Source organism: Hibiscus syriacus, unplaced genomic scaffold, assembly GCF_006381635.1.
Source record: "Hibiscus syriacus cultivar Baekdansim isolate YM2019G1 unplaced genomic scaffold, ASM638163v2 tig00110584_pilon, whole genome shotgun sequence".
In the NCBI taxonomy this organism is placed as follows: Eukaryota; Viridiplantae; Streptophyta; class Magnoliopsida; order Malvales; family Malvaceae; genus Hibiscus; species Hibiscus syriacus.
The window spans coordinates 5,405,271-5,431,434 of record NW_024062792.1 but is presented as its reverse complement, the minus strand read 5'-3'; the positions used below and the strand labels follow the sequence as shown (position 1 = coordinate 5,431,434).

At 33.6% G+C, this 26,164-nt stretch overlaps 1 protein-coding gene across 1 annotated transcript; it reads right to left on the bottom strand.

The window, feature by feature from the left end:
* Positions 1-13,578: 13,578 nt before the first annotated feature.
* On the bottom strand, positions 13,579-14,459 carry LOC120133528 (protein SRC2 homolog). Its single transcript, XM_039150098.1, has one exon. The coding sequence runs from the start codon at positions 14,452-14,454 to the stop codon at positions 13,636-13,638; it is 819 nt and encodes a 272-aa protein (XP_039006029.1). The 5' UTR covers positions 14,455-14,459; the 3' UTR covers positions 13,579-13,635.
* Positions 14,460-26,164: the final 11,705 nt, after the last annotated feature.

Genomic DNA, 26,164 nt, shown 5'->3' with positions numbered 1-26,164 from the left:
TGAGCTCCCATTGTGGATAAGTGGGACACTATAGAAGAAAAGCATGAATCCATGATAGCGTATCGAAAATCGAATGTCTCCATAAAGGATTGAAAATATGGAGGCATTTGATGCGTTTGTTGTGCTTGCTCTTCGGACTGCTCCTCGGGCTGCTCAGGCTCATCTTCGGCTTCATCGATGTCTCGCATTAATTGCTCAAGCTCGAGATCTTCGTCAGCTTCGGGTGGAGCTTGTGAAGAACTAGCTCCCGGAGTATTTACAGAAGATCGAACCCATTCACCGGTTTCCTTATCCTTAATCCATCCCGCTCTCGTTAAGGAATGAAGGTTAATTTGTTTCTTAAGGGGGAAAACGACATCTAGACCGACTCTAAACCCAGCTTTGGAAAACAAATTACTCAAAATGCAACCGTGAACAAGAGATGAACAGAGTTTCTTGTTAGGAACAAGATTTACGGTTTCAACAATTTCAGCAAAAATAATCTGAGGTAGGTTAATTTTAATATTGATTTCGAAACAATGTAACCACCAAAGATCTAAGGCTCTAAGTGTAGAATAACGACCTCCGGATGGTCGAAACCACCAAGAAATCATTAGATGAAGAAAACGTTCATGAAGGTCTAAGACACTTGCACTATCCCTTCTTTTATAACGAGATCCTAAAACCTGTTTTTCATTTGAAATACCATCATTATCTAATCCGAATGTATTGGCTATGTAAGCCGAGTCAATATATAATAATTGTCCTAGGAGGTAGGAACGAATTCCTATGGTTTCGATTTTAGTTTGGTTTTTAACACAAATGACATTAGAATAGAAAATATGAACAAGTTGATGGTAAACGATGGGTTCAAGGTCAAAGAGTTTATCAAATTTCCACTCTTGTAAAAGAAGAAGATATTTAAAATTGATAGCTAATATAGCTTGACGAGAAGGAATACGTTCTTCCCGGATTTTGTAAGAGTCAAAATATTGATAATACCAAAAACGATGATTTCTAGGACCATGATGATTGAAACACGAATTTTGGATAGTCAAGTTAGGATCAATGGGATTAGGATTAGAAATTGGAATAGGAGGAGGATTTGGAGGTGGATTTGGTTGACGGTGTGAGCGACTAGATGATGACCTAGCACGTTTAGGATTGGACATGGTTTAGGAAATCAGAATAGAATTGATAACCTGCAATTTAGAAAACACATGTATGCAATTCAATCAATCCCAAAACTCAATTGAGTCCTCAATATTTCAAGGTTCTCTAAATCAATCCTAATGGGCAAATTTTTTAAAAAACTTTTAAAAAATATGGTTTTGAGAAACAATATATGTATAGTTTTCATAACAACAACATAATTTAATCAAAACACAATAATTTGAAAAATAATTTTTTTATTTCAAAAATTTAGAAAATTTTGGAAAATTATTGTGTTTTTGATGAAATTAGTTGTAATATCTAGTTTCTAATCACTAAATAATCAATGCCCGATCTAAAATTCAACCTAGAACTAATTAAAACTAGTTCTATGTTCATAAATTGATAAAATAGAAGTTTTGGAAAAATACCTTGAATGATTTCGGATTTGAGTGAGATTAGATGAAGTTTGCACGTTTTTGATGATTCCAACAGGTTTAGAGGATGATATTTGAAGTGAATTCCGATTAAAAACGTTGATTTCAGGCAAAAATGGAGATTTGAGTGCTCAGAGGGTGAGAAACGGTGGATGGAAGAAAATAGAGGGTTTTTGAGGATTTTGAAGGGTTCTGCCCGTGTATAACCAGAACCCCAGGGGGGTATCGATTCCCCTATGGGGGGAATCGGTTCCCCTTCAAAGGGGGAATCGGTTCCCTCAAGGGGGGATTGATTCCCTCTGCACCAAAATGCTAAAATCCGATTTTAAACACCCAAAATGCTAAATTAATTTCCTCTAGTGGTATTGGCAACTCATATATTGAAAATTAATCATGTTCAAACAATTCAATTAATCTTTAAACGATATTTGAACATAAAATTAATTTTTCATCAAGAATCATAAACTCCCCCTAACTAATAGGAATGAATGCAATCAAAAATTACTATTATAAGCATTTTTCATTTATTATTAAAAGTGCTAAAATTATTTTAAACACCCAGTGAAGATAGATTGGTCAAACCTAATTCTCTCCTAAGTGTCCAAAATCGTTCCTTGTCTAAAGGTTTTGTAAAGATATCCGCTAATTGGTGCAAAGTATCAACAAATTCTAGAACTACATCTTCCTTAGCGACATGGTCTCTAATAAAGTGATGTCTTATTTCAATGTGCTTAGTTCTAGAGTGTTGGATGGGATTTTTAGTGAGACAAATAGCACTAGTATTGTCACACTTGACAGGAATGGTACCTACTTCAATTCCATAATCAAAAAGTTGTTGTTTCATCCATAAAACTTGTGCACAGCAACTACCAGCTGAAATGTATTCGGCTTCAGTGGTAGATAATTCAACACAATTTTGTTTCATTGAAAACCAAGAAATTAGCATATTTCCAAGGAATTGGCAAGTACCGGAGGTGCTTTCCTATCTAATTTGCATCCTCCATAATCCGCATCAGAAAAAGCATGCAAACTAAAGCTAGAGTCTCTAGGATACCAAAGTCCTAAACTAGGAGTGTCCTTAAGGTATCTAAAGATTCTCTTAACAGCTAGTAAATGTGATTCCTTAGGACATGATTGAAATCTAGCACATAAGCAAACACTAAACATAATGTCTGGTCTACTTGCAGTTAGATAAAGTAGAGATCTAATCATTGACCTATATAATTTAACATCTACACATTTAACTCCTTCATCTAAGTCAAGCTTTGTTGAAGAGCTCATTGGAGTGTCATGAGGTTTCTCATTTTCCAGTCCAAACTTCTTGAGCATATCTTTGACGTACTTAGCTTGATTGATGAAGATGTCATCTTTTCTTTGCTTGATTTGGAGTCCCAAGAAAAATGAGAGCTCCCCCATCATGCTCATCTCAAACTCACTTTGCATTAGCTTAGAAAATTCTTGGCAAAGAACATCATTAGTAGAACCAAATATTATATCATCAACATAAATTTGAACTACTAATAAATCTTTACCTTTATGCTTCAAAAACAATGTACTGTCAACCTTCCCTTTTGAAAAACCTTTTTCAATTAAAAAATTTGACAATCTTTCATACCAAGCTCTAGGAGCTTGCTTTAAACCATAAAGAGCTTTTGTGAATTTTAAAACATGATCCGGAAAATTTGAATCTTCAAAACCTGGAGGTTGTTCCACATACACTTCTTCTTTTATAAAACCATTTAAAAATGCACTTTTAACATCCATTTGATATAATTTAAATTCATTGAAACATGCAAATGCTAATAACATTCTAATTGCTTCCATCCTAGCTACGGGAGCGTATGTTTCATTATAGTCTATGCCCTCTTCTTGAGTATACCCTTGAGCAACAAGTCTAGCCTTGTTTCTCACTATATTACCACTCTCATCAAGCTTATTCCTAAATACCCATCTAGTACCTACAGTAGATTTATTACTAGGCCTTTCAACTAATGTCCATACTTTACTTCTCTCAAATTGATTTAACTCTTCTTGCATAGCCATAATCCAATGTTCATCATTTAATGCTTCTTTAATATTCTTAAGCTCTATGCATGAGATAAATGCAACATAATTACAAATATTTCTAAGAGAAGATCGAGTTGTTACCCCTTTGGATGGATCACCTATAATTTCACCATCCTTGACATAGTTGTACTCTCTTGGATAAGATACTTCCCTTTCTTCAATGGTTGGATTCTCAAGAGGATCATGAGTTTCCTCATTTTTCGTTTCTTCCTTTGATGATGGTTCTCCAACGTCATGTCTAACGTCATTTGTATTTATAACACCTACATCATCATTCACACAAGAATCCTTCCTCGGAAGGGGATTATCATCAAAAACAATATTTATAGACTCTTATAAAACTAAAGTTCTTTTATTAAATACACGATAGGCTTTAGAATTTAAGAAATAACCCAGAAAAATTCATTCATCACTTTTAGCATCAAATTTGCCAAGGTTTTCTTTATCGTTGTTTAAAACAAAACATTTACATCCAAAAGGATGAAAATAGCTAATGTTAGGCTTTTTATTTTTGAAAATTTCATATGGAGTTTTCTTTAAAATTGGCCTAATCATTACTCGATTTATAACATAACAAGCGGTATTTGTGGCTTCAGCCCAAAAATATTTTGGCAAATTATTTTCACAAAGCATAGTTCTAGCCATTTCTTCTAAAGTTCGATTTTTCCTCTCAACAACTCCATTTTGTTGAGGAGTTCTAGGTGCTGAAAAATTATGGCTAATACCATTAGAATTATAAACTCAATAAATCCAAGATTTTCAAATTCAGTGCCATGATCACTCCTAACACTAGTTATAGAGTAACCTTTTTCATTTTGGATTATTTTTGAAAATGTGATGAAATATTCTAATGTTTCATCTTTAGTACTTAAAAATAGAACCCAAGTATATCTAGAATAGTAATCTACCAAGACAAATGCATATTGTTTTCCACCCAAGCTAGTAGTTCTAGTTGGCCCAAAAAGATCTAAATGGATCAATTGTAAAACTCTACTAGTTGATACATCATTAATGGATTTAAAAGAAACTCTCTTTTGTTTTCCTTTAGCACAAGCATCACAGATTTTATCATTATCAAATTTAAGCTTAGGCAACCCTCTTACTAGGTCTCCTTGAATTAACCGTTGCAAAACACTCATACTAGCATGTCCTAGTCTCCTATGCCATAACCAACTATCATGTTCATCCTTAGCAACTAGGCATAAATTAGTCATATCAAAAGAATCTAAATGCACCATGTATATGTTTCCTATTCTATGACCAACAAGAATAATCGAAAATAGATGCAATGTCAATCAACTTTGCAATCATTTAAAATTTATTTTTCAAAAGATTATGCTTTTAACCCATTCGCATATAAAACATTATGCAATGTTGATTATAGAGATTAAGAGCACATGCATAAAGTTTTTGAAAATGTTATGCATTAAAACTTTATAATATTTAAAAAAAATATGCATAAACATTAAGAAAAATTTCAGGTCAAAATTTGCAAAACCAAAGTTCTTGAAAAATCGATATCAATTGTTAAAGAGATATCAATTACATTTTAAAAACAATTTTGACCAAAAATTAATATGATGAACTAGAGTTTATAAAACATTACCATGTTCATCATACAATATTTTTCAACATACATGAGATAAAACATAATTCAACATTTTAAAACCTCATGCATGCATAAATTAAATGAGCAACCAAATAATAAAAACATTAAGTTTAGAGGTTACTCATTCCCTTTTTATGTGTGGCTAGAGCATCTTGAATATCATCATCTTTATCACCATTGCTCTCACACACCTACAAGAGACATTTAAGTAGATTTTGGTATCCAAATTGCTTTGGATCCTTGAACATTAGTTTCAATGCCTCTTGTTCCTTTTGGAACCCATACTTGTCTAATTTTAAATCGTTTTCCTTTCTTTAAAGGACAAGTATGTTCCTTATGACCATGATAATGACAATGTGAACATATTGTCATTATTGAACTAGATAAATTATTTAGAATGATTTCTTTTTTTAAATATTCAAGCTTATCTTTCAAATTTAAATTTTCTTTTTCAATACTTTCAAATTTCATTTTTGAGAGTTCTAAATCCTTCTTCAAGATTTCATTTTGATTTTCAAAATCCATTTTTATTTCTAGAAGAAGTTTGTTTAATTTGAAAATTTCTTTTTCAAAGTTTTCAGATTTTATTTTTGAAAGCTCTAACTCCTTTCTCAACATTTCATTTTGATTTTCCAAGTCTGTTTTAGCTTTCAAAAGAAGATCATTTTTAGCAATAAATTTAGAAATCAATTTATTGTATTTAGAGTTCATGGTCTCAAACTCCAAAAATAATTTATCATAAGCATCTTGTAACTCATTAAAAGATTTTGAATTTGATATATTTGAGTTAGAAGATACCTTTGGCTCTGTGAGAGCTAATAGAGACATCACTTTTATTGGTTCTTCTTCTTCCTTGTCTCTATAGATCTCCTCAAGCTTATCCTACATTTCATTGGCACTTGAACAAGAAGAAACTCCTTTATATACATTAGGATCAATTGCACAACACAACATGTGCATAGCCTTTGAGTTTTGTTGAGCTTCCTTCCGTTCCTGAATACTCCACTTCTTTGCCTTCTTAGTATGAGAGGAATATCCTTTCTTGATTATCATCCAAGCTTCCATATCAAATGCTTTGATGAATATCGTCATACACCTCTTCCAATGACGAAAATTTGTTCCATTGAAGTGTTGAGGCACGTCAATTGGTCTGGATTCTTCCATGGAGAATGAACCGGAAGTAAACGCCATCTTTATCGATTTAACTATTCCCGGATCGACTCAAGAGGCGATTAAACATTCAAATGAGTTAGGCTCTGATACCAATTGTTGAGTTAATCGATTGACTGAATCGACCAAGAGGGGGTGAATTGGCAATAAAAATATTTGTGGAAGCTTTTGCAGAAAATTGAAAGAAATTGCACAGCGATTTAGAGTGGTTCGACTTTATCAACCAAAGTTTACGTCCACTACCTTAGCTATCCACACTAAGGATTTTCAACAAATTCACTAATTTGTTCTTTCTTTTGAGGCCAAAGCGATAACCTTACAACTCCCTCAAGAATATACCCCAATTCTTGAGAACACTCTTTTCTCAAAGAGAAATACAAATTTGCAAACTTACAAGAAAAACCTCACAAGGCAAATATGTTTGCACAATTCTAGAACAAAGAAAGAACACTCAAGAATAAATACAATTGAGCACAATAAGTGTTCTTGAAAGCAAAATGAATATTGAATGAAAAATAGGCTTGAAATGCTCAAACTTGAGGTTTGATGCTTTCTCTTTGATTCTTTCTTGATTCTAAATGCTTGATGTTTCTTGTTGTTGATCAATGGCTTTTAAGCTTGCTTAAATACACCTTGAATCACTTCTGAACGTTGGGGATGATTAGAGAAAATAATATAGTCGTTTTAGTATGAAAACAATTAATAAAACATTTTGGAGCGTGGGGGAATCGGTACCCCCTATGGGGAATCGATTCCCTAAGTGTAAAATTCAAATATTTCGACCGTTATACAAGGGGGAATCGGTACCCCCTGAGGGGAATCGGTTCCCTCCGAGCATACTGGAATTCTCGGAGCCAAACCATTAGGGGGGAATCGGTACCCCCTTGGGGGGGAATCGGTTCCCTCTGAGCAATCTGGAATTTTTGGCTTTGAAATGGTTCGAAATACATTGTAAAATTATTTTGAAATTGTTTTAAGTTTAAAACTTAATTTTACACTTTGAGTAAGGATTAAAAATTATCTTTGAAAGATTTGGAGTAATGTTTTGATATTCGAATAATTCTATCGAATATACTTAGAAAAATCATTTGGAAAATCTTAAAATTCATTTAACTTAATTTGTTATATCAAAATGTTTTCAACAACTTTCCCATTTAATTCATAATTACTTAATCACATAAAATTTCCAGCACCTTACTAAAATATTCAAATCAACACTTAAACATTCAAAAGCTTATAATTTCATCCTAAACTTTCTTAGACTTTTCAAATTCAACCTCACAACTTGATAAACTTGCAATTAAATCTCAACTTAATAATTAAACCCAAAAATCAACATACTAAATAAAATTTCTAGAATTGCAATAATTACCCAAATCATTTAATAAACTTGAAATCAAGTCCCTATAATATTGAGACTTTTCAAATTCCACCCTCAACTTTACCAAACTTATAATTTGATTCCAATAAACTTTCTAACTTAAATTTCCAGCATTTCAACTATCAAAAAACAGCATTGAACCCTTCAAATATTACATTTTTACAATAATTTCCCACAATTATCAAAACTTGTATATTAACCCTTTTACTAACTAAATGCTCCAAATTGATCTCCAAATCACATATAGCACTTCTAATATCAATTCTAGACAATAGGAAAATTGTCAATATTTCCCCCCTAATTTTTCCCTAATGGTCGAATCTCACTATGGTCTTAAGGCTAACTTTTCATTCAATTCCAAGCATGAATTCAACTTCCTTACTTCAAATTCATGCACAACATCAAATTGAACCAAAATCAATCAATCATCAAAACCCTAGTTTGGCCAAATCAACTACAAGGCTTTACACATCACTTTAATTATCACACATGCCTTAGAATTAATCTCAAACATAAAAACCATAATAATCTTTCATTAAAACTTCAAACTCCGAAAACCCTACATAAACCCTAACTTTCAATCTCAACACACAAGCATCTTCACCATAAAATATTTATACCAAATGATAGAGAATTTCATTAGATTAATTCTCTATCTAATAGCTTAATAAAATCAAGTATATAGCTTCAAAAATCAAAAATAAAATCTTATCTCTTCAACCAATGAAGTTTTGGCCAAGAGAGTTTTGAAGCTGAAAAATTATTGTATCATGATTGTTCTAGTATTAGTTCATAATACACATGACATTTAAACTAATTAAATTGAATTTAAAATTCAATTCTTGAGAAATTCCATTTTTACCATTAATGAACCTTAATAATTACCAAATGTCATTTCATTATCTTCCATTAAAATATTCCATAGTCAAAGATGTACAAACATGGCTTTGACTTTCTATTTTAGACATGAAATTTTTTAAATTACATTTTAGTCACTAAAATTCCACTATTCAACAAAATATGAAAACTTAACCTGATATAAGTTAAATTTATCTGACCTAAAATATGGAAGTAATATTTCCAACCATTTTCTAACATCCTTCAAATTTCATAAAATTTTGGTTTGGTTCGATTATCCGATTTCAATACCGAATTTTATCGCTTTATAACTTTTAACACAAATCCCGTAAACAAAATCTGATTCCAACAAAAATACTTTTTTAATCCAAACTGTTAATTTATGGGCTAAAATATATAAATTTTCAAAATTACATTTTGATATCTAAACTTTTACAAAGTTTATACTTTAGCCCCCAAACTTTCAAAAATTACATTTTAGTCACTAGCTAAAATTTAAGGTATTAAAATTAATCCCTTAATCTAAAATGGAGACTTTAATATTGATACTTAATCAATTTCATCCAATTTTTGAATCGAATAACCAAAATGGGAATTAGAGTAAAAATGAGGACCAAATAAAAAACTCTTAGAAATTAAATGACTAAAGTAAAAATTTAAACTAAATTGAAGCTCTAATATTAAAACCTAATTTATTTTAACCAATTATTGAATTGAAGAATTGATTCGGAACCTCAGCCAAATGCGATGATCAAATTAAAAGTTTTCCTAAAGTAAATGACTAAAGTGAAATTATTCCTAAAATGGAGTCCTTCTATTACAACCTAATAATTTTATCTAATTATTGGTTCAAATAATCAAAATTGAACCTCGGGCAAAAGCAAGGACCAAATCGAATATTCACCTAAGTTAAAAAGTTTAGGGACTAAATTTGAAGAAACCTAAATTTAAGGATTAAAACAAAAAAATATAGCACTGATTAACCAAATTAAGACTAAATTGGAAGAAAACAAAATATAAGGTTTAAATTAAAAAATAAATAAAATTAAATACTGAATTTAAAGGACTGAAATGTAAATGTTGGAAATTATATAACATAAATTAAAAATATAGAAAATTGAAAGGGTAAAAACTTAAAAGTAGAAATTAAAGTACTAAAAAATTAAAAATGTGAAAATTTTATGGTAGAAAATAAAATTACATGAAATTAAAGGCAGGGAGTCGATTTTTAATATTTTATCTGGACATGTGATAACACGACTAATACCATGGACATATTCTTATGAGGTCGTAGAATTAGTTCAAATTTTAAAAGGTCAGTGAGTTAGTGGTTAAAAATTAAAAAATTTACTCTGACCATATAACACGACTCATACCCGAGACAGATCGTCATGAGGTCGTACAATTATTTCGAATAATATTTTAAAATTTAGAAATTAGCAAGTTAGAATTTTATCCGAACTATAATAATGCAGGTCATACCCGAGATGAGTTACCGCAAGATCGATTCGAGTAATTTATGCAGTCAAATTAAACATAACAGTGAACAAAAAAATAAATTTAACAAAATTAGTAGGTTAATATTTCAATAAACTAAAAATAAGATTCCTAGCTAAAATATAAAAACACGGTTAACTAGGGGAATAAAGGGTGATTTTCCTTTTTTTTAAATCTAACAAATTAAAAAAAACACAAAAAGAAAACTAGCACAAACAATACCTCATATTCAACTTAAACAATTAATAAAAGAAATCAGGATTTAAATGCAAAACCACACTCAACTTAAGGGGACTAAATGTAAATTAACCCCTAAACATTTCCTACTAAAGACAACTTTTTAATACTTTGGGTGATTTCAAACCTAACTAAAACAAAACTCTTTTTTTATATTCTCTCCTCGAACCCTCAAAACTTCTCCAGCCACTGTACGTCGATGGTCACTTCCCACTTCCCACTTCCCACTTCCGACCGTCACCAGCTACGGTCGGAGAGACCAAAAGACAACCAACAAACCCCAAAAACCTTCGTTTTCTCTTCTACATCACAAAGTAAAAATCCTAGAACACATATCACCCCCTAACTCCTCTAACCCTTCGTCTCTCCTCGGTTCTATTTCCTACTCCGATCACCATCAACGGTGGTGAGGTTAGCCTAGATCCAACCCAGAACCGCCTTGTTTCTATTTTAACCCCCTAAACGCAATCTCAAAAATGCTACACTAAAATTCCTCAACGATTAGAGATGTTTCGAACCTTCGTTCCACGATCCTAACAACCAACGACTGATGGTTAAGGTAAACGTCTAAACCCTTCTCTATATTATAGCTTTCTTTCGACTCACAACCCCACCCCCTAACATAAATCAAAGTAATAAAAATGGTGAAAAACGAACTCTGGAATATTTCGAGAATCTGTGTATTGTTTTCAAAATTTTTTTTTGATGTTTTAGTTGCCAACCCTTAAAAAGAATCCTTTTTGGGTTTTAAAAACCCTCCCTAAGGTTACAACAGTAAAATCAAAAATAAAATAAAAACATTTATTTGTTTTGTTGATTTTCTTTGTTTTTCATCCTTGCATGGGCGCTGATGGGGCTACTGTCGAGGCATGGGGAGCTCGGTTGGCGGCTATTGTGGTTGCTGAGGGGGAACCAAAACTTGCTGCCATGGTTTCATCGTGGATGGAGGACCACAAGTGAACTGTTCTTGGAGCTTAGAGAAGCATCTTCCAGTGCGTGTGGGAGCCAGATTGTGGTTCAAGGATTGTGGGATTCCATGGGATGAGAATCTCACATTCCCATGTTTGATTGGCCAGGAATCTCATTCCCGGTAATGTTTTATTATCAATAGTAGATTTTTTGGGGTATATTATCAGGAATGTCATTACCTCCCTTCCCTTAGGTATTGTAACATTATCGGCGTTTTGGACTAAAATACCCTTAAATTTTTTTTTTCAAAAATATCCTTCTTCTGTCATTGAATAATAAAAATTCTACGAATGTTAAATTACAAATTTATCCTTAAATTATTTTAGATTTACAAAAAAAAGTCTATAATTAAAATTTTATATGAAGTTCAGGGATTAAATTTTTTTTACCCTTTCATTAAACATTTTTTATATTTTTAATTTTGTAAAAAAAATTATATAAATATTATGAATTTAATTTTTTAAAGAAAATATATAAATATTTTACAATTTGTAATATTATACAAATATATAATAAGGACAATTTGGTCAAATATACATTTCAATAATCTTTTATTCCTTTAACCAAACAAGGTAATCTTACATTCCTGCTAAACCAACCAAACACAAAATATAACATTCCCAGTAATCCTATTCCCTGGTAATCTTTTATTCCCACTGGTAATCTTACATTCCGTGAACCAAACGCACCCTAAACCTTTTCTGGTTTTACGTATGGGCATCCTACTAAACCGGTTTGGATTTTAGAAATGTAATGGGTTTTGAATTTTAAAATTTAAACTATAATTTGAAAATTAATTCTGATATTTTGGTTTTATTTATTTGATGTTTATATATACTATTTCACTAATAATAATAATAAAATATAAATATGGGTGGAGACCCTATTACAGATGTGGCTGTTTTTGTTGAAAAGGAGGCAGTCCATTCGCACACTCTCCTTAGGGCTCACCGGGTAGTTTAGTTTAGAGAAAGCCTACTAAAGGCTGATCTTGGTCTAGGTTTGGGCCAAGCTTAGGCCTAGTTTACTATTTCCGTTGTTGAAATGGGTTCATAGACGGGTGATTTACTGTTGGGATTGGGTAGATTAGGATTAGGGTTAGGATTCCATTTAAACCAAAACCCCAAAAACTTGATTCAATTTATAAATTTCGTGAGAATTAGGGATTTCTTTCCTCCGATTTTAGCTTGTTTCAAAATCCCCGTTCAATCCCCAAATAACCACTAGACATACACAGATATTTAAGCGTGTGGTCTCTAATTTTTCTAATAATAATAATAATAATAATAATAATAATAATAATAATAATAATAATAATAATAATTGATTAAAATTAAATCAAATCAATTCATAAACCGTCATCATCATATATAAATAATATACCATATAAAATACATTTAAAACATAAAATCAAATACATATATGTATATAATAAACTATTTTAAATAATTGTTTTAAATATATAAAATTATTATTTAAAATATAAAATCAAATACACATATGTATATAATAATTATTTAAACTATTTTAAATAATTGTGAGATTCACTCGGTATAAATAATTTATAAAACAATCTATTATCTTACTAGAAAAATCAGATTTAAGTTAATGAATCATGTTTATGTATCGAAATTTGAGGTATTACAAATTGTACCTAAATGACAAGATTAACAAATAAAAAAACATATTTTTCTACAAAAATATATTAATAATTTCATATATACTCGTTTAGACTCATATTCAACTCAATCTGAATTGACCTAAAGTAAAGATTCAAAGGTTGTTCCAAATCATAATTGACTGGTTCGATATTGATTTGACTAAAAAATTGACCGAGCCTATATTAACCCAAACTAAAAATTAATTGATATGACATTAACTAGACCTGACTTATTATGGATTTGAATCTAAAATGACCGGACCCAAATCATAATGTGTTTAATGTTGATGATTAATCAAAATAAATATTATTTAAAATAAATATTTAACTAAATATATATTAATATTTTAAAAGAATTAATCCACGTGCACTTTCTAAATAATCATAATATGTTAATGTTAATTAATTAAAATAATTTAATAAGACGTACAATTAATTTCATTAAATAATTTATCTAAAAAATAACTCCCGGCCTTGGGGGAATTAACACTAGTATAACTTCATAAGAAAATACATAATTTACATTTTTTTTTGGGTTCATCAGCAAAAAAGGGAACAATTACAAAAAAAAAGGAAAATAATACATTGCGACTCAGAAAAAAATGCTTTTAAATCGATCTCACCAATTATTCCTCGAAGGTGAATGGTAGTTTCCTCCCACACCACCTACCCCATAACCATTTGCCCACGTCTCAAATGGTTCATCTGGGCAGGCGAGCTGGGTCCCATCATGTGCTGCATAACTACCGTAAAGGGAGGGCCCCCACATATAGGACCCAGGGGGAGGAGGTGGGTGATAACAATAACGCCCTCCGTGTGCCACGGCTGCAGGTGGATGAAGATACGGCGGGGGAGGCGGATAGTAACCATTTTGCGGCGGATTCAGATCCTGCACCAACATACCTTCTAAATCTAGAACTGGATATCGGACTCTCGGAGATCCGCTCTCAGTTTCAGGATATCCAGTTAGGAGGCTCGCCGGAGATTCCATCTTCATCAAACCCTGAGCCTCCCCAATCTTCACCTTAAAAGAGAAATCCAACGTTCCATTCGATTTTCCATCTCTAGTCCGTACCTGATAAGTGACGAATCTAACACACCCATTATTAGATTTCTGGACCAGATCGACTAAAGGAACAACAACTTCGCCGATGAACTTGTCCCCAAACATGGCTCCTTCGTGGTACAGATCAAAGTGTAGGAAGTATTTATCGCAATCACAAAACAAGTTGAACCGAATCGTATGGTTCCACTCGGGATTCCCATCGCCTTCTCGGTCAGTGGGTGTCCTCTGAGGCTGTTTCCGATCAACGTTGTCGTCATCGTCGTTGGCGATGGAAACAAGTGCGTAGACTGAGAGCTTCTGGAAGAAGTTGAATGCCCTAAGAGACTTGCAGGAAATTACCCTTACCTCTATGAAGCCGCTGCCGGATTCCATTGTGAATACTTTACAAGAGTTACATTATTAAATTGGTAGATTAATGGAGAATTTTTGGGTTTGGGCCTCAAAGGAACAGTAGCTCAAAAAATCTTAATTCTTAAGTTTAGTACACACGCTGAAATGAATGCGAGTTTTCAATTTTAATAGAAAAAATCATCTCAGTGACCAAAAATGTCTTATAATATACGATTTTAATCAATTTTTTTTGATTTACCAAAATGACCAACAAAATCGTAATGCGAAATAAAAATCGCAACTCGATCTCCAGAATCGCAAATCAGTTCCCAGAATCGCAACTCGATTATGAAGAATCGCAATGCGATAGTACAAATTCGCATTGCGATTTTCCAGAATCGCAACGCGAATATGAAATTCGCAACGCGAACATATAAATCGCAACGCGATTCTAACTATCGTAACGAGTATCCATAAAATCGCAACGCGTATCCGTAAATCGCAACGACAATACGTAAAATCGCAACGCGTATCCGTAAATCGCAACGAGAATACGTAAATCGCAACGCGTATATGTAAATCGCAACGAGAATACGTAAATCGCAATGCGTATCCGTAAATCGCAACGACAATACGTAAAATCGCAACGCGTATCCATAAATCGCAACGCGATTTTTAAAGCGCCATTAGAATCGCTACGCGTATTTTATTTTCAAATTCCAAACACGAATATTAATTATCGGAACACTAAACCATCCACAGTATATCCCGTAATCGCAACTCATAACCTAAAACCTAAAATCACAACTAAGTCCCATCTCTATCTCTCACTCTCTACGGCGAAATCCGTCCCCATCTCCGAAGATTTCCGTCCCCATCTCCGGCGAAATCCCTCACAACCATTCACGGTCAGAAATCCCTCACAATCATTCAGAAATGGAAAATCAACCTCCGAGGGTTAGTTTTTTTTAATTATTTTTATTTTGAAATTTTTGCATTATTTTAGGTTTTTCATATTGAAATTGATGATAAGTTTACTGGTAATTTCAATAATAGATTAACCATTTCACTTAGATTTCTTATTAAATTCATTCGATTGCTGTCAATACTGCTAAACTATTTAGTCTTTAACCCTGTGAAGTTAGTATTTGTCTTTGTTTTGTCTTTTGGTTGAAGTAATGCAATCCATTAAAGTTTCAATTTGTAGAAGAAGAATAGTTTCTAAACTTAAAATCGCAACATGAAAATGAAAATCGCAACACGAAAATGACTATCGCAACGAGAGAAATGAAAATCGCAATGCGAAATGAAAATCGCAACGAGATAATCGCAACGCGAAATGAAAACCGCATTGCGATTTTCATTTCGCGTTGCGATAGTCATTTCCGCATTGCGATAGTCATTCTCTCGTTGCGATTTTCATTTCAACCAAAAGACAAAACAATGTTGCAAATTTTAGTTTCAAGAATAAACTGCTACTCTTTATGTTTATTGTTTTTGGTATATCTTCACAGTGTAGTTTTTGGTATATCTAACTTGGTATGTTTATTGTTTTTGTAGAAATTTTTTTCGGCTTCATTGACATTAAGGAATAAAGTTAGCCTAGCCACTACAATTGCTTCAAAGCTTTCACCTGCACAAAGAAAATTGTTTGAGGAAACCTGCTTCGGGCCATGGCTGAGAGTACAGCATCCGGGTGGAGATGCTAATTTGACCCATTTGTGACTTCAGACCATGACTAGCGATCTACCCGACAGTATACAACGTGGTGAGGAAGAGATATGGTTTCATTTTCCACCGGCGTATACTTGTTTTGGGTGGAAGGAGTTCTGCTTAATCACTGGTCTACGATTCGGACACGATGATGTAGGCCGTTACACTCGTCATATCACCCGCCCATCATGGTTATCCCGGATTTTTCCTGATGAGTCAATAGAGAAGCCGAACTTACACGTCGATGACCTGAAGAAATTGTTTAATAAGAAAGATGGTTTTACTCGGATGAATGACGTCGATGTTGTCCGAGTATGCCTTCTAGTACTTTTGTATGCCGGCTTTTTAGGCAGAGAGGCCAGACAACCTATTCCTCAGGAGCTAATATTATTGGTAGATGACCTAAATGCATGGAATCTGTTTTCGTGGGGTTCATATATATGAAAAGCTACCTGGACTAAGTCGTTGTCTGCCTTTGATGACCGCAAAAGTATGCGTGGCGATGGGTCGAAATACACTTTGTCAGGCTTTGTTTGGGCCTTTAAGGTAAGAATTTCTATATAATGTTTTCAAAATTATAATTAATTATTTAACAATTACTAATGTTTGTTATTATATTGTTTGTAGATTTGGATATTCGAGGCTTTCCCCAGCATGCGGACATATGCATTAAAAACTTCAAATGATATTCCTAGGGCTATTTCCTGGAAGAGGAAACGTCTGTTGGATTGGGAAGACTTGCGACAATAAATAATGTAAGTTAACACAAATACTATCATATATAAACAAGTTATTAATAGTAGACATTTAACTTTGTTTGAGTTTTTATATTTTTAGGAGGCCAACACTCCATTACAGAGACTGACACCCACGGAGGCTGAGCTTGCCACTGATTGGTGGCAAGCTAGTCAACGTTTTTTTGATGGCACGAATGATGAGCAGCCTCCACTTCCTCCACTTCGAGAGCCATCACCTCACCCAGAGCCATCACCTGATCGACCCGACTATACACCTCTACAACGAGAGCCATCACCTATCCCGTCACATCATCGAGCCTCTTCTCCACCATCACCTCATGATAGGCGACCGGCAAAGATGCCACGACTTCTATCTCCCTGTTCTCCACCTCCACGAGATGAGTCAAGGGAGTTGCGTGATGAGGTCAATGCCTTGCGTGAGGAGATCGGTACTCTACGCGATAACGATGGTGCATGGCGTGTGGAGGTGTCTACTTTACGTGGTGAGGTTGCCGCTCTACGTGAGATGGTAGTATCGTTGCAGAATGAGGTTCATACTCTACGCAACGAGGTAAGTTTAAGATTTTCCATATTTAACTTGATGATAAATTTACTCGTAATTTCACTTAGATTAACCATTTCACTTAGATTGCTTAAGAAATTTATTCGGTTGCTGCCAATACTGCTAAACTGTTTATTCTTTAACACTGTGAAGTTAGTATTTGTCTTTTGTTTTGTCTTTTGGTTGAAGTAAATTTATTCGGTTGCTGCCAATTCTGCTAAACTGTGTATTCTTTAACACTGTGAAGTTAATATTTGTCTTTGTTTTGTCTTTTGGTTGAAAGTAAATTTGTTCGGTTGCTGCCAATTCTGCTAAACTGTGTATTCTTTAACACTGTGAAGTTAATATTTGTCTTTGTTTTGTCTTTTGGTTGAAAGTAAATTTGTTCGGTTGCTGCCAATTCTGCTAAACTGTGTATTCTTTAATACTCTGAAGTTAGTATTTGTCTTTGTTTTGTCTTTTGGTTGAAGTAATGCAATCCATTCAAGTTTCAATTTGCAGAAGATGAAATAGTTTACTTTCGCAACACGAAACTTAAAATCGCAACGTGAAAAATGACTATCGCAACGTGAAATGAATCGCAACGAGAGAATCGCAACGAGAAATGAAAATCGCAACGCAAAACCAAAATCACAATGACAAAATCACAACGTGAAACCAAAATCGCAACGCGAAACTATAATCGCGTTGCGATTTTCATTTCGCATTGGGATTCTCTCGTTATAATAGTAAAATTCGCATTGCGATAGTCAAATTCGCATTGCGATAGTCATTTTCGCATTGCGATAGTCATTTTCGCATTGTGATAGTCATTTTCGCGCTGCGATTTTAAGTTTCAGATTCTATTCTTCTTCTGCAAATTGAAACTTGAATGAATTGCATTACTTCAACCAAAAGACAAATACTAACTTCACAATGTTGAAAATTTAAGTTTCAAGAATAAACTACTACTCTTTATGTTGTCATTGAACCTGCACTAAACCTATATGTTGTCCTTTTAAATGTTTATATAAGTGCTTACTTCTAGAATGTTATCTGGTGCATTTTGTGAACAATGATATAATAATGACTTGGGTGAATACCGTGCAAGTTTGAAATATATTTGTCTTTGTTCTCACTGTTTAATATCATGTCTGTTTATTTACTGATTTATGTATTAATTTATTTTTAGCGGCCCGCTAAGGTGGATGCTCTACGTCGGGTTTTTCTTGCAAGACGGAGTTCACGCATCAGACGGCGTGCACGTGCCATTACGTCTCCATTCACCCCAATAGTCAAGAGGCCTCCCCTATCGTTCAAGAGGCCCCTATCATCCCTCAAGAGTCCCCTCCCACCATTCAAGAGGCCACTGTCATCGTTGAAGAGGTCCCTCCCAACATTCTAGAGCCCGATTCACACGACGTAATATATTGAATTATTGGGAAGCCCCCTCACGTGCCGGACATGATGGATGACTGTTGGCTTTCGTATAAGTTACCGGCCAGTACCATTCCGGCAGATGAAGTGGAGAGGAAACAACTACCGGAAACAATTCTGGATAATACCATTTGGGCTAAGACCGCAGTTGATTTTTATCTACATGAGCGGAGCCAAGGGTGTTACGCTGACATATACAAACTCAACGATGATATGCATTTGTTGATTGAACGGTCTTGGTGGGGTCTATTATTAGGGGTTGAAGACAACGACTATTTTGATGGGGGGGTAAGTCTTATATTTCTTATATTTTAGTTTGATTAAATTTTTTAAAATTTATGTAATTCACTAATATATGTCTTTTTTTGTAAAACAGCATATTGATGCATGGGTGACACGTCTTCTAATTGTAAGGAAATTGAAGAAAAATATTAAAAAAACGTGATATACAATTATGCCGACGTCGTTTCACGTAGTTCACTTGAAGAATCAATGACAGGAATCATATGTGTTGGCTAATGGACAAGCTAAACTTTATCCTGCATGGTGGGAGGTCGATAAGGTTAGTATATTTGTTTAAATATTTTAAAGGTGTTCATAAATAAGTGCGCAATTTGAATTATTACATTTCGATGTAGGTGTTTATCCCTGTTTTGGACCGTACTCATTAGCTTCTCGTCGAGCTTCAGCTCCCATCCCTAAAGACAATAGTATATGACAGCATGATAAATTACATATCATTGTCTGATTTGAGAGATATGATTAAGGGATGGAGCTATCATTTGGCTAAATTTTTGGATGCAATTGATTATTGGACTAAGTCTGGAAACAAGAAGCCAAAGAAGTTCAATGTTACAGTTATCAGAGACGAGACCGCGCCATAACAAATGAAGGAAGCCAGAGGGGATTGTGGTCCTCTCGTATGCATGTGCTTGGAGCGTTTGACGACAGGAAGTACGCATTTTCTACCTCCCACCGATAGAGATAGAGGTGCAGTAGGCTTGTGGTTTCGGCATTTTATGGCTAGAGCGATATATGCGAGACGCTGCCTACCTGCATCCGCGTTATGAAAGTGTCCATAAACAATTTGTAAGTCAAATGCAAGTGTTGTTAAACATATTTACTCTTTTTGGTTTGAAAATGTTTGGTTAAGTAGCTAGAATTCAATAATTTGCTGTTTGTAGGTTTTAGATGTGTAGAAAGTGTTGTTGATTCAATGTTTGGTTTCTGCAGGTTAATCCTGAAGTGAGCTGCGTGAAATGGATGTATGGGTGCAAAAGTTGATTTCATTATTATTTTTTGATTGTTTAATTGATTTGTAAAAGATGATTTGTAAATGTTGATTTGTTTAATTGATGTGTACATAATATTTGTGCTTGTTTAATTGATTGAAATGTAATAGTTGATTTGTTGATTTCAATCTGCATTATGTTGAATGCAAAACAGACTATCGCAACGCGGAAATGACTATCGCAACGAGAGAATCGCAATGCGATTTTCATTTCACATTGCGATTCTCTCATTGCGATAGTCATTTCTGCGTTGCGATAGTCAATTCCGCATTGCGATAAATGAAAATCGCAACGCAAAATTAGTTTCACGTTGCGATTTTCATTTTCGCATTGCGATTCACTCGTTGCGATTTTCATTTCGCATTGTGATTCTCTCGTTGCGATAGTTATTTCCGCGTTGCGATAGTCAATTCCGCATTGCGATAGTCTTTTCCGTGTTGCGATAGTCATATTCGCGTTGCGATAGTCAAATGAATGTCTAATAAGTGATAACAACTGAACTTATCATAGCAATGTTCAAACTCAAGTTACTAATACATGCCTAATTGAAAATGTTAAAAGTTCACACATAATATACACATAATACAACGTTTGCATTTAAAAATCACCTAAGTTAACAGTCCCAAAAGGTGAAGTCGGTTGTGATTGGGATTTTGATGAGGATCCATATTTTGGTAGAGGAAAAGATGATTGTGATGGCACTGGTGATCCACATGTCAACCTTGTATGACCACTTTCCTTGCACCGACTACATGTCGATCTCTTCTTCTCTTCACCCTTAGACGGTATACGATCGTGACTTTTTGGTCGGCTAGGTAGCCTTCTGTCCATGGCTGGTGGCAAAACTGTTTGTAAGTCATCTGGTATATCCCACTCAGAAGGATGTGGAATAGGGTAGACAATCTCGCCATAAGTCTGTCAATATACTTCTGTAGTGTAGCAATCCATAGCGTATGCGCTTGAATCATGTTGGTTTAGATGAAGAGAAACTTTTATAACATGGCCACACGGATAACCAGATGTTTGCCATTTCATACAACTATACGTCTTTGCATTTAGATCGACAAGCCCATTTAAGTTATTATCCAGTACTTCAAACAAAGTGTTTGAACATGGTTCAACTCTCCATGATGTTGACTTCACAACACGTTTCGTTATCTTTTTTTCTGTCCATGGTGTAACACGATGTTCTAATGTTCCTGTAAATTTAAATAAATAATACTTAGTAGCATATATGATAAGTTACGAATTTAAAGAAATAATACCTGTATGGTTTCTTTTCTTGTAGTACCACTGTTGAATAGAGGCTCGAAAAAACTCCATTAACATAGTAATGGGAAATTTTCGGGAATGACGACTTAGAGCGTTGATTGATTATGCACTATTAGACGTCATGAAACCATATCTTGCTCCAAGTTGATGTACTCTTGACCATCTTTCAAACCCGACATCTTCTAGTGTTTGAGCACACTGAGGCAAAACACGTCTTAAACAGTTTATATGCTTATTAAAATCCACTTCTCGATAAGCTTTTACAGCCTTCCAGTATGTCCATTTGTGATTTTTTATACCAGCAGACCTTGATTTTAGATTTCTATACAAATGAACACCACAAAGTCCATGAAAAGCATCTGGGAAACACCTTCTAACAGCGTTGTCAATTGAGTTTGCCCTATCGGATATGATTGTCAGATTGCTAATAGGACCTATGCAATCCCTAAGATGCCCCATAAACCATGTCCATGAATCAGAGGTTTCAGATTTGCCAACCCCGTAAGCTATTGGCAGTATCCCATTGTTAGCATCCATGGCTACTGCTAATAAGTTTACTCCAAGGTATCGACCTTTTAAATGTGCTCCGTCAACTATAATAACTATGCACATGCAATTAATAAATGAACGAATCTACAAAATCATATACACAAGAAATATAATCATTTAAATGTGAAATGCATGTAACTAACAAAAAATGAGTCAACAAAATTATATTGATTTACTAACCGCAGCACCAATGGCGATAAACAGCAACTCAAAGCGTCCATCTCTATCTGTTTTGATATGAGTTACCGACCCAGGATTTTTCAGCTTTAAATTGTGACAATAAGCCGGCAGTTGGGCAAACGATGCTTCTGGCGACCCCCTTAACAATTCCAAGGCATAACATTTGGCTCTCCAAGCTTGAGAATATGAGATACTAATCTTGAACCGAGCATTCATGTCAGTCATAATTTCATGTCCCCGATATACCCTACCATTCAAAAACATTAACTCAGCCAGAAAACCACCCAACACCTTTTTGTTTGCCTGTCTATGGTGAGGTAAAACTTGGGTTCTTGAACATGTATGTTTATCAATAAAAGTCCTAACTTGAAACATTTCGCAATCTTTTATCCTCTTTGCAATCATACGTCACATACATTTTTTTGTCAATCATACACCTTGTTTCGAAACGATATTTGCTTGATTTGTTAACTTTTAGTTGATAGCCATCTTCCACACATTTCGTATACAAAGCTATCTTCAAGTCTTCCTTTGTATCAAAACAATCATCTTTCTTGATACGAATAATTTTTGTGTAACAATCAACTGCTATCTTTACTAACTCTTCTTCCGGTATCTGAAGTAATTCTGGCATATTCCAGTTATACTCCCGTGGCATTTTCTTTGGGGACTTTTCTTTTGGGATTTCTTCTTCTTCTTTTTCTTCTTCAATGTTATATGAATTACAGAATGGATGTTCAACATGTTCATTTACAGTCGTAACTTCCTCCTCATTATCATCAACAACATCTTCCTCGGCAACGGCTGTTTCATCATCAAAATTCGGGTATTGACCAATATCAAAATCATTACACGCAGGGTCTGTTTCTTCTTCTGAAAAATCATCAAAATCCGAGTATTGACCAAGATCAAAGTCCGGGTATTGACCAAGATCAAATTTCAAATACTGACTAGTACTCACAATTTTTTCTGTTGGCTCATTATCGTCTAACTGGTCAATACGAAAACCGGAATTTGGTGCTGAAAGTTGATTAGGATTTGGATTAGGGAAAGGTTGTGGGTTTTGAGATTGAGTTTGGTATTGGAAATGTGGTGAAACAATATTTTCTTGGTGATGAAATTGTGGTGGAACCATTAAATTTTGAGCACTATAAACTGGGGTTGAAAAACTTAGTTGATTACTACTCGCTACTGACCCAACTTCACTACTTCTAGGTTCAACAACATACAATGTAACATCATCACTTGAAACACTAATATAAGCAATGAATCGTTCAACATCTTCATTGTCAGTTAACAAATAAACTTTACCATTTCTCTGATAAGATAGCCTAAATCCACTTAGGGGCTCTAAATTCAATTTATTTGCAACACGTAACATTAGAGTTTCATAAGTTAACTTTTTTAATGACAGTTTTAGTTGAAGATTCATGGGTAAAGGCATATATTGTAAAACACCATGAACATTCTCCCATGACCCTCCAAAACACAAATCTATCCAAACATGATCAACATTAGATGATTTCATTATTGTAAATTAATTTATTAAACAAACGAGCTGCGAAACTAAAACCTGTTGCCGGATGAGGAAGGATGACGTTGGATATAGGAACGGATGTCGCTGGAGAGAGTGATAGATGGAGATGGAATGAGTTACGATTTAGGGATTTAGGTTATGAGTTGCTGCTGCTGCGTAGTTATATACCCAAAACATTTGTGTTGCGAAATTAAAACCTGTTGCGAATTCAGAAATTGAGTTGCGAATTTGAAATTCAGTATTGCGATAGTCAGAATCTCGTTGCGATTTACAGATTCGCATTGCGATTTACGTATTTGCGTTGCGATTTACGTATTCGCGTTGCGATTTACGTAATCGCGTTGCGATTTACGTATTCGCGTTGCGAATTAGTAAAATCGCAACGCGAATTTGGGAAATCGCAATGCGATAGTCAGAATCGTGTTGCGAATCTGGAAACTGATTTGCGATACTGGAGATCGGGTTGCGATTTACGGATATGCGTTGTGATTTTACGTATTGTCGTTGCGATTAACGGATACGCATTGCGATTTACGTATTCTCGTTGCGATTTACAGATACGCATTGCGATTTACGGATACGCGTTGCGATTTTACGTATTGTCGTTGCGATTTACGACTACGCGTTGCGATTTTACGGATACTCGTTGCTATAGTCAGAATCGCGTTGCGATTTATATGTGCGCGATGCGATTTTCATATTCGTGTTGCGATTCTGGAAAATCGCAAAGCGAATTTGTACTATCGCATTGCGATTCTTCATAATCGCGTTGCGATTCTGGAGATCGTGTTGCGATTTTTATTTCGCATTGCGATTTTGTTGGTCATTTTGGCAAATCCAAAAAAAGTTGGTTAAAATCGTATATTATAAGGCATTTTTGGTCACTGAGGCGATTTTCTCATTTTAATATACAGTCCTCACAATGTCACCACAAATATATATATTAATTTAGAATAAATATAAAGTAATACATATTTAAAAATAATTCTCAATCATTTGATATTAAATGCTTATATTCTTGGTATTCATGGTGCTTGAACCAATGTCTCAAAAAACAATAATTCCTTTACCTTCTATATCACTTGATTCGTGTCACAATTATCATTTGATATTAGAAGCTTGGATCTATGGATTTTATTCTGTTCTTACTTTTTAAGAAGGGAAACTATATGTTTAGTATTATACTTATCACTTTTGGTTTTTTTTTGGTCATCTAATTATTTTTTTTAAAAATCATACATAATATTACATTTGGTTTCATTGTGGTTACTCATTGTTCAAACATTGATATAACTGCTAACGTGATATTTTTTTTTAAATTTTTTCAATGAGGACATGACATTATCGTATGATGACATGTCAATATCACCGTTATTTTTCAACGACGGATGAGTAAAAAGAAACCAAAATTAAATGTTAGTATGATTTAAAAGAAAGATAGTTGAATGACCAAAACATAATAAAAGTTATAGTTGGGGTACTATAAGTGTAGTGTACCCATTTTTTTAAATTTGATTGATAAATAAATTTGTTGTTTTAATAATCACAAGTGTTATATACGAACCAAGTTATCTAAGTACTTAAATGGATGTTTGTTATCCTTAGAGTTCTCATGTTTGAACATATCATATGTTAAGGGTGTTTGAGCGTATATTATCAAATAGATTGAGAGTCTTTCAAACATATATTACCTTATAATTACCCTTGGATTAATAAAAAAAAATAGTCACAAAGGTTTTTATTCATTCTATGATTTAGCAATAATCTTTTTTAGATCACTTGGTATTTAAGTACAAAATTTTCAAATAGTTTTAATTTATCTATTTCCGATTGAAAAGATTTTATTATTTAATTTAAAATTTGACTTTATCATTGATATTTTCACCAATAGTATAATTGAAGATATATTAGCTCATAATCACGAGATGTGGGAAAAAACACTTCATGCTATTAAATAACATTTTCTATTCATTATCATGAAATAACAACTCTAATTTTAAATAATTAATCTTTATAGTAGAACCTCTATAAATTAATAATTGATAAATTAATAAATTTTCTAAAATAATAATTTTTCGGTCCTAACTTGAGCCTAAAGTCTAAATTAATAACAAAATATTTTTTCAGAAGACCCTTATATGAATTTATAGTCCCTTCAATATTATAAATTAATAATTCTATAAAATTACAAATATAACTAGGACAACTTAATAAAATATAATTCTATTGTTGTCTGCTTCTTCTTAAAATTTAAAGTTAGTTATATTTCATCTCTAACTTTTCTTACTGTATCCAAAAATTCCGGTGTTGTGTTCTCATACTGCAACAAAAAAAATTATGAAGAGTTATTATGGCTATGAGTGTCCTTCCACGTAATTGATTGCAAAGTTATTGTATCATATTCAGTTTCATCCTCAATAAGATTTTCAAGAACATTAGGTATAATTTTTTGTAAACTTTGGACCTCTGAACATGTATCATTTTCACTTGGATA

What these genes read in the sequence shown, in the direction of transcription:
- LOC120133528 (XM_039150098.1), bottom strand. Translation starts at nt 14,454, where the DNA reads ATGGAATCCGGCAGCGGCTTCATAGAGGTAAGGGTAATTTCCTGCAAG.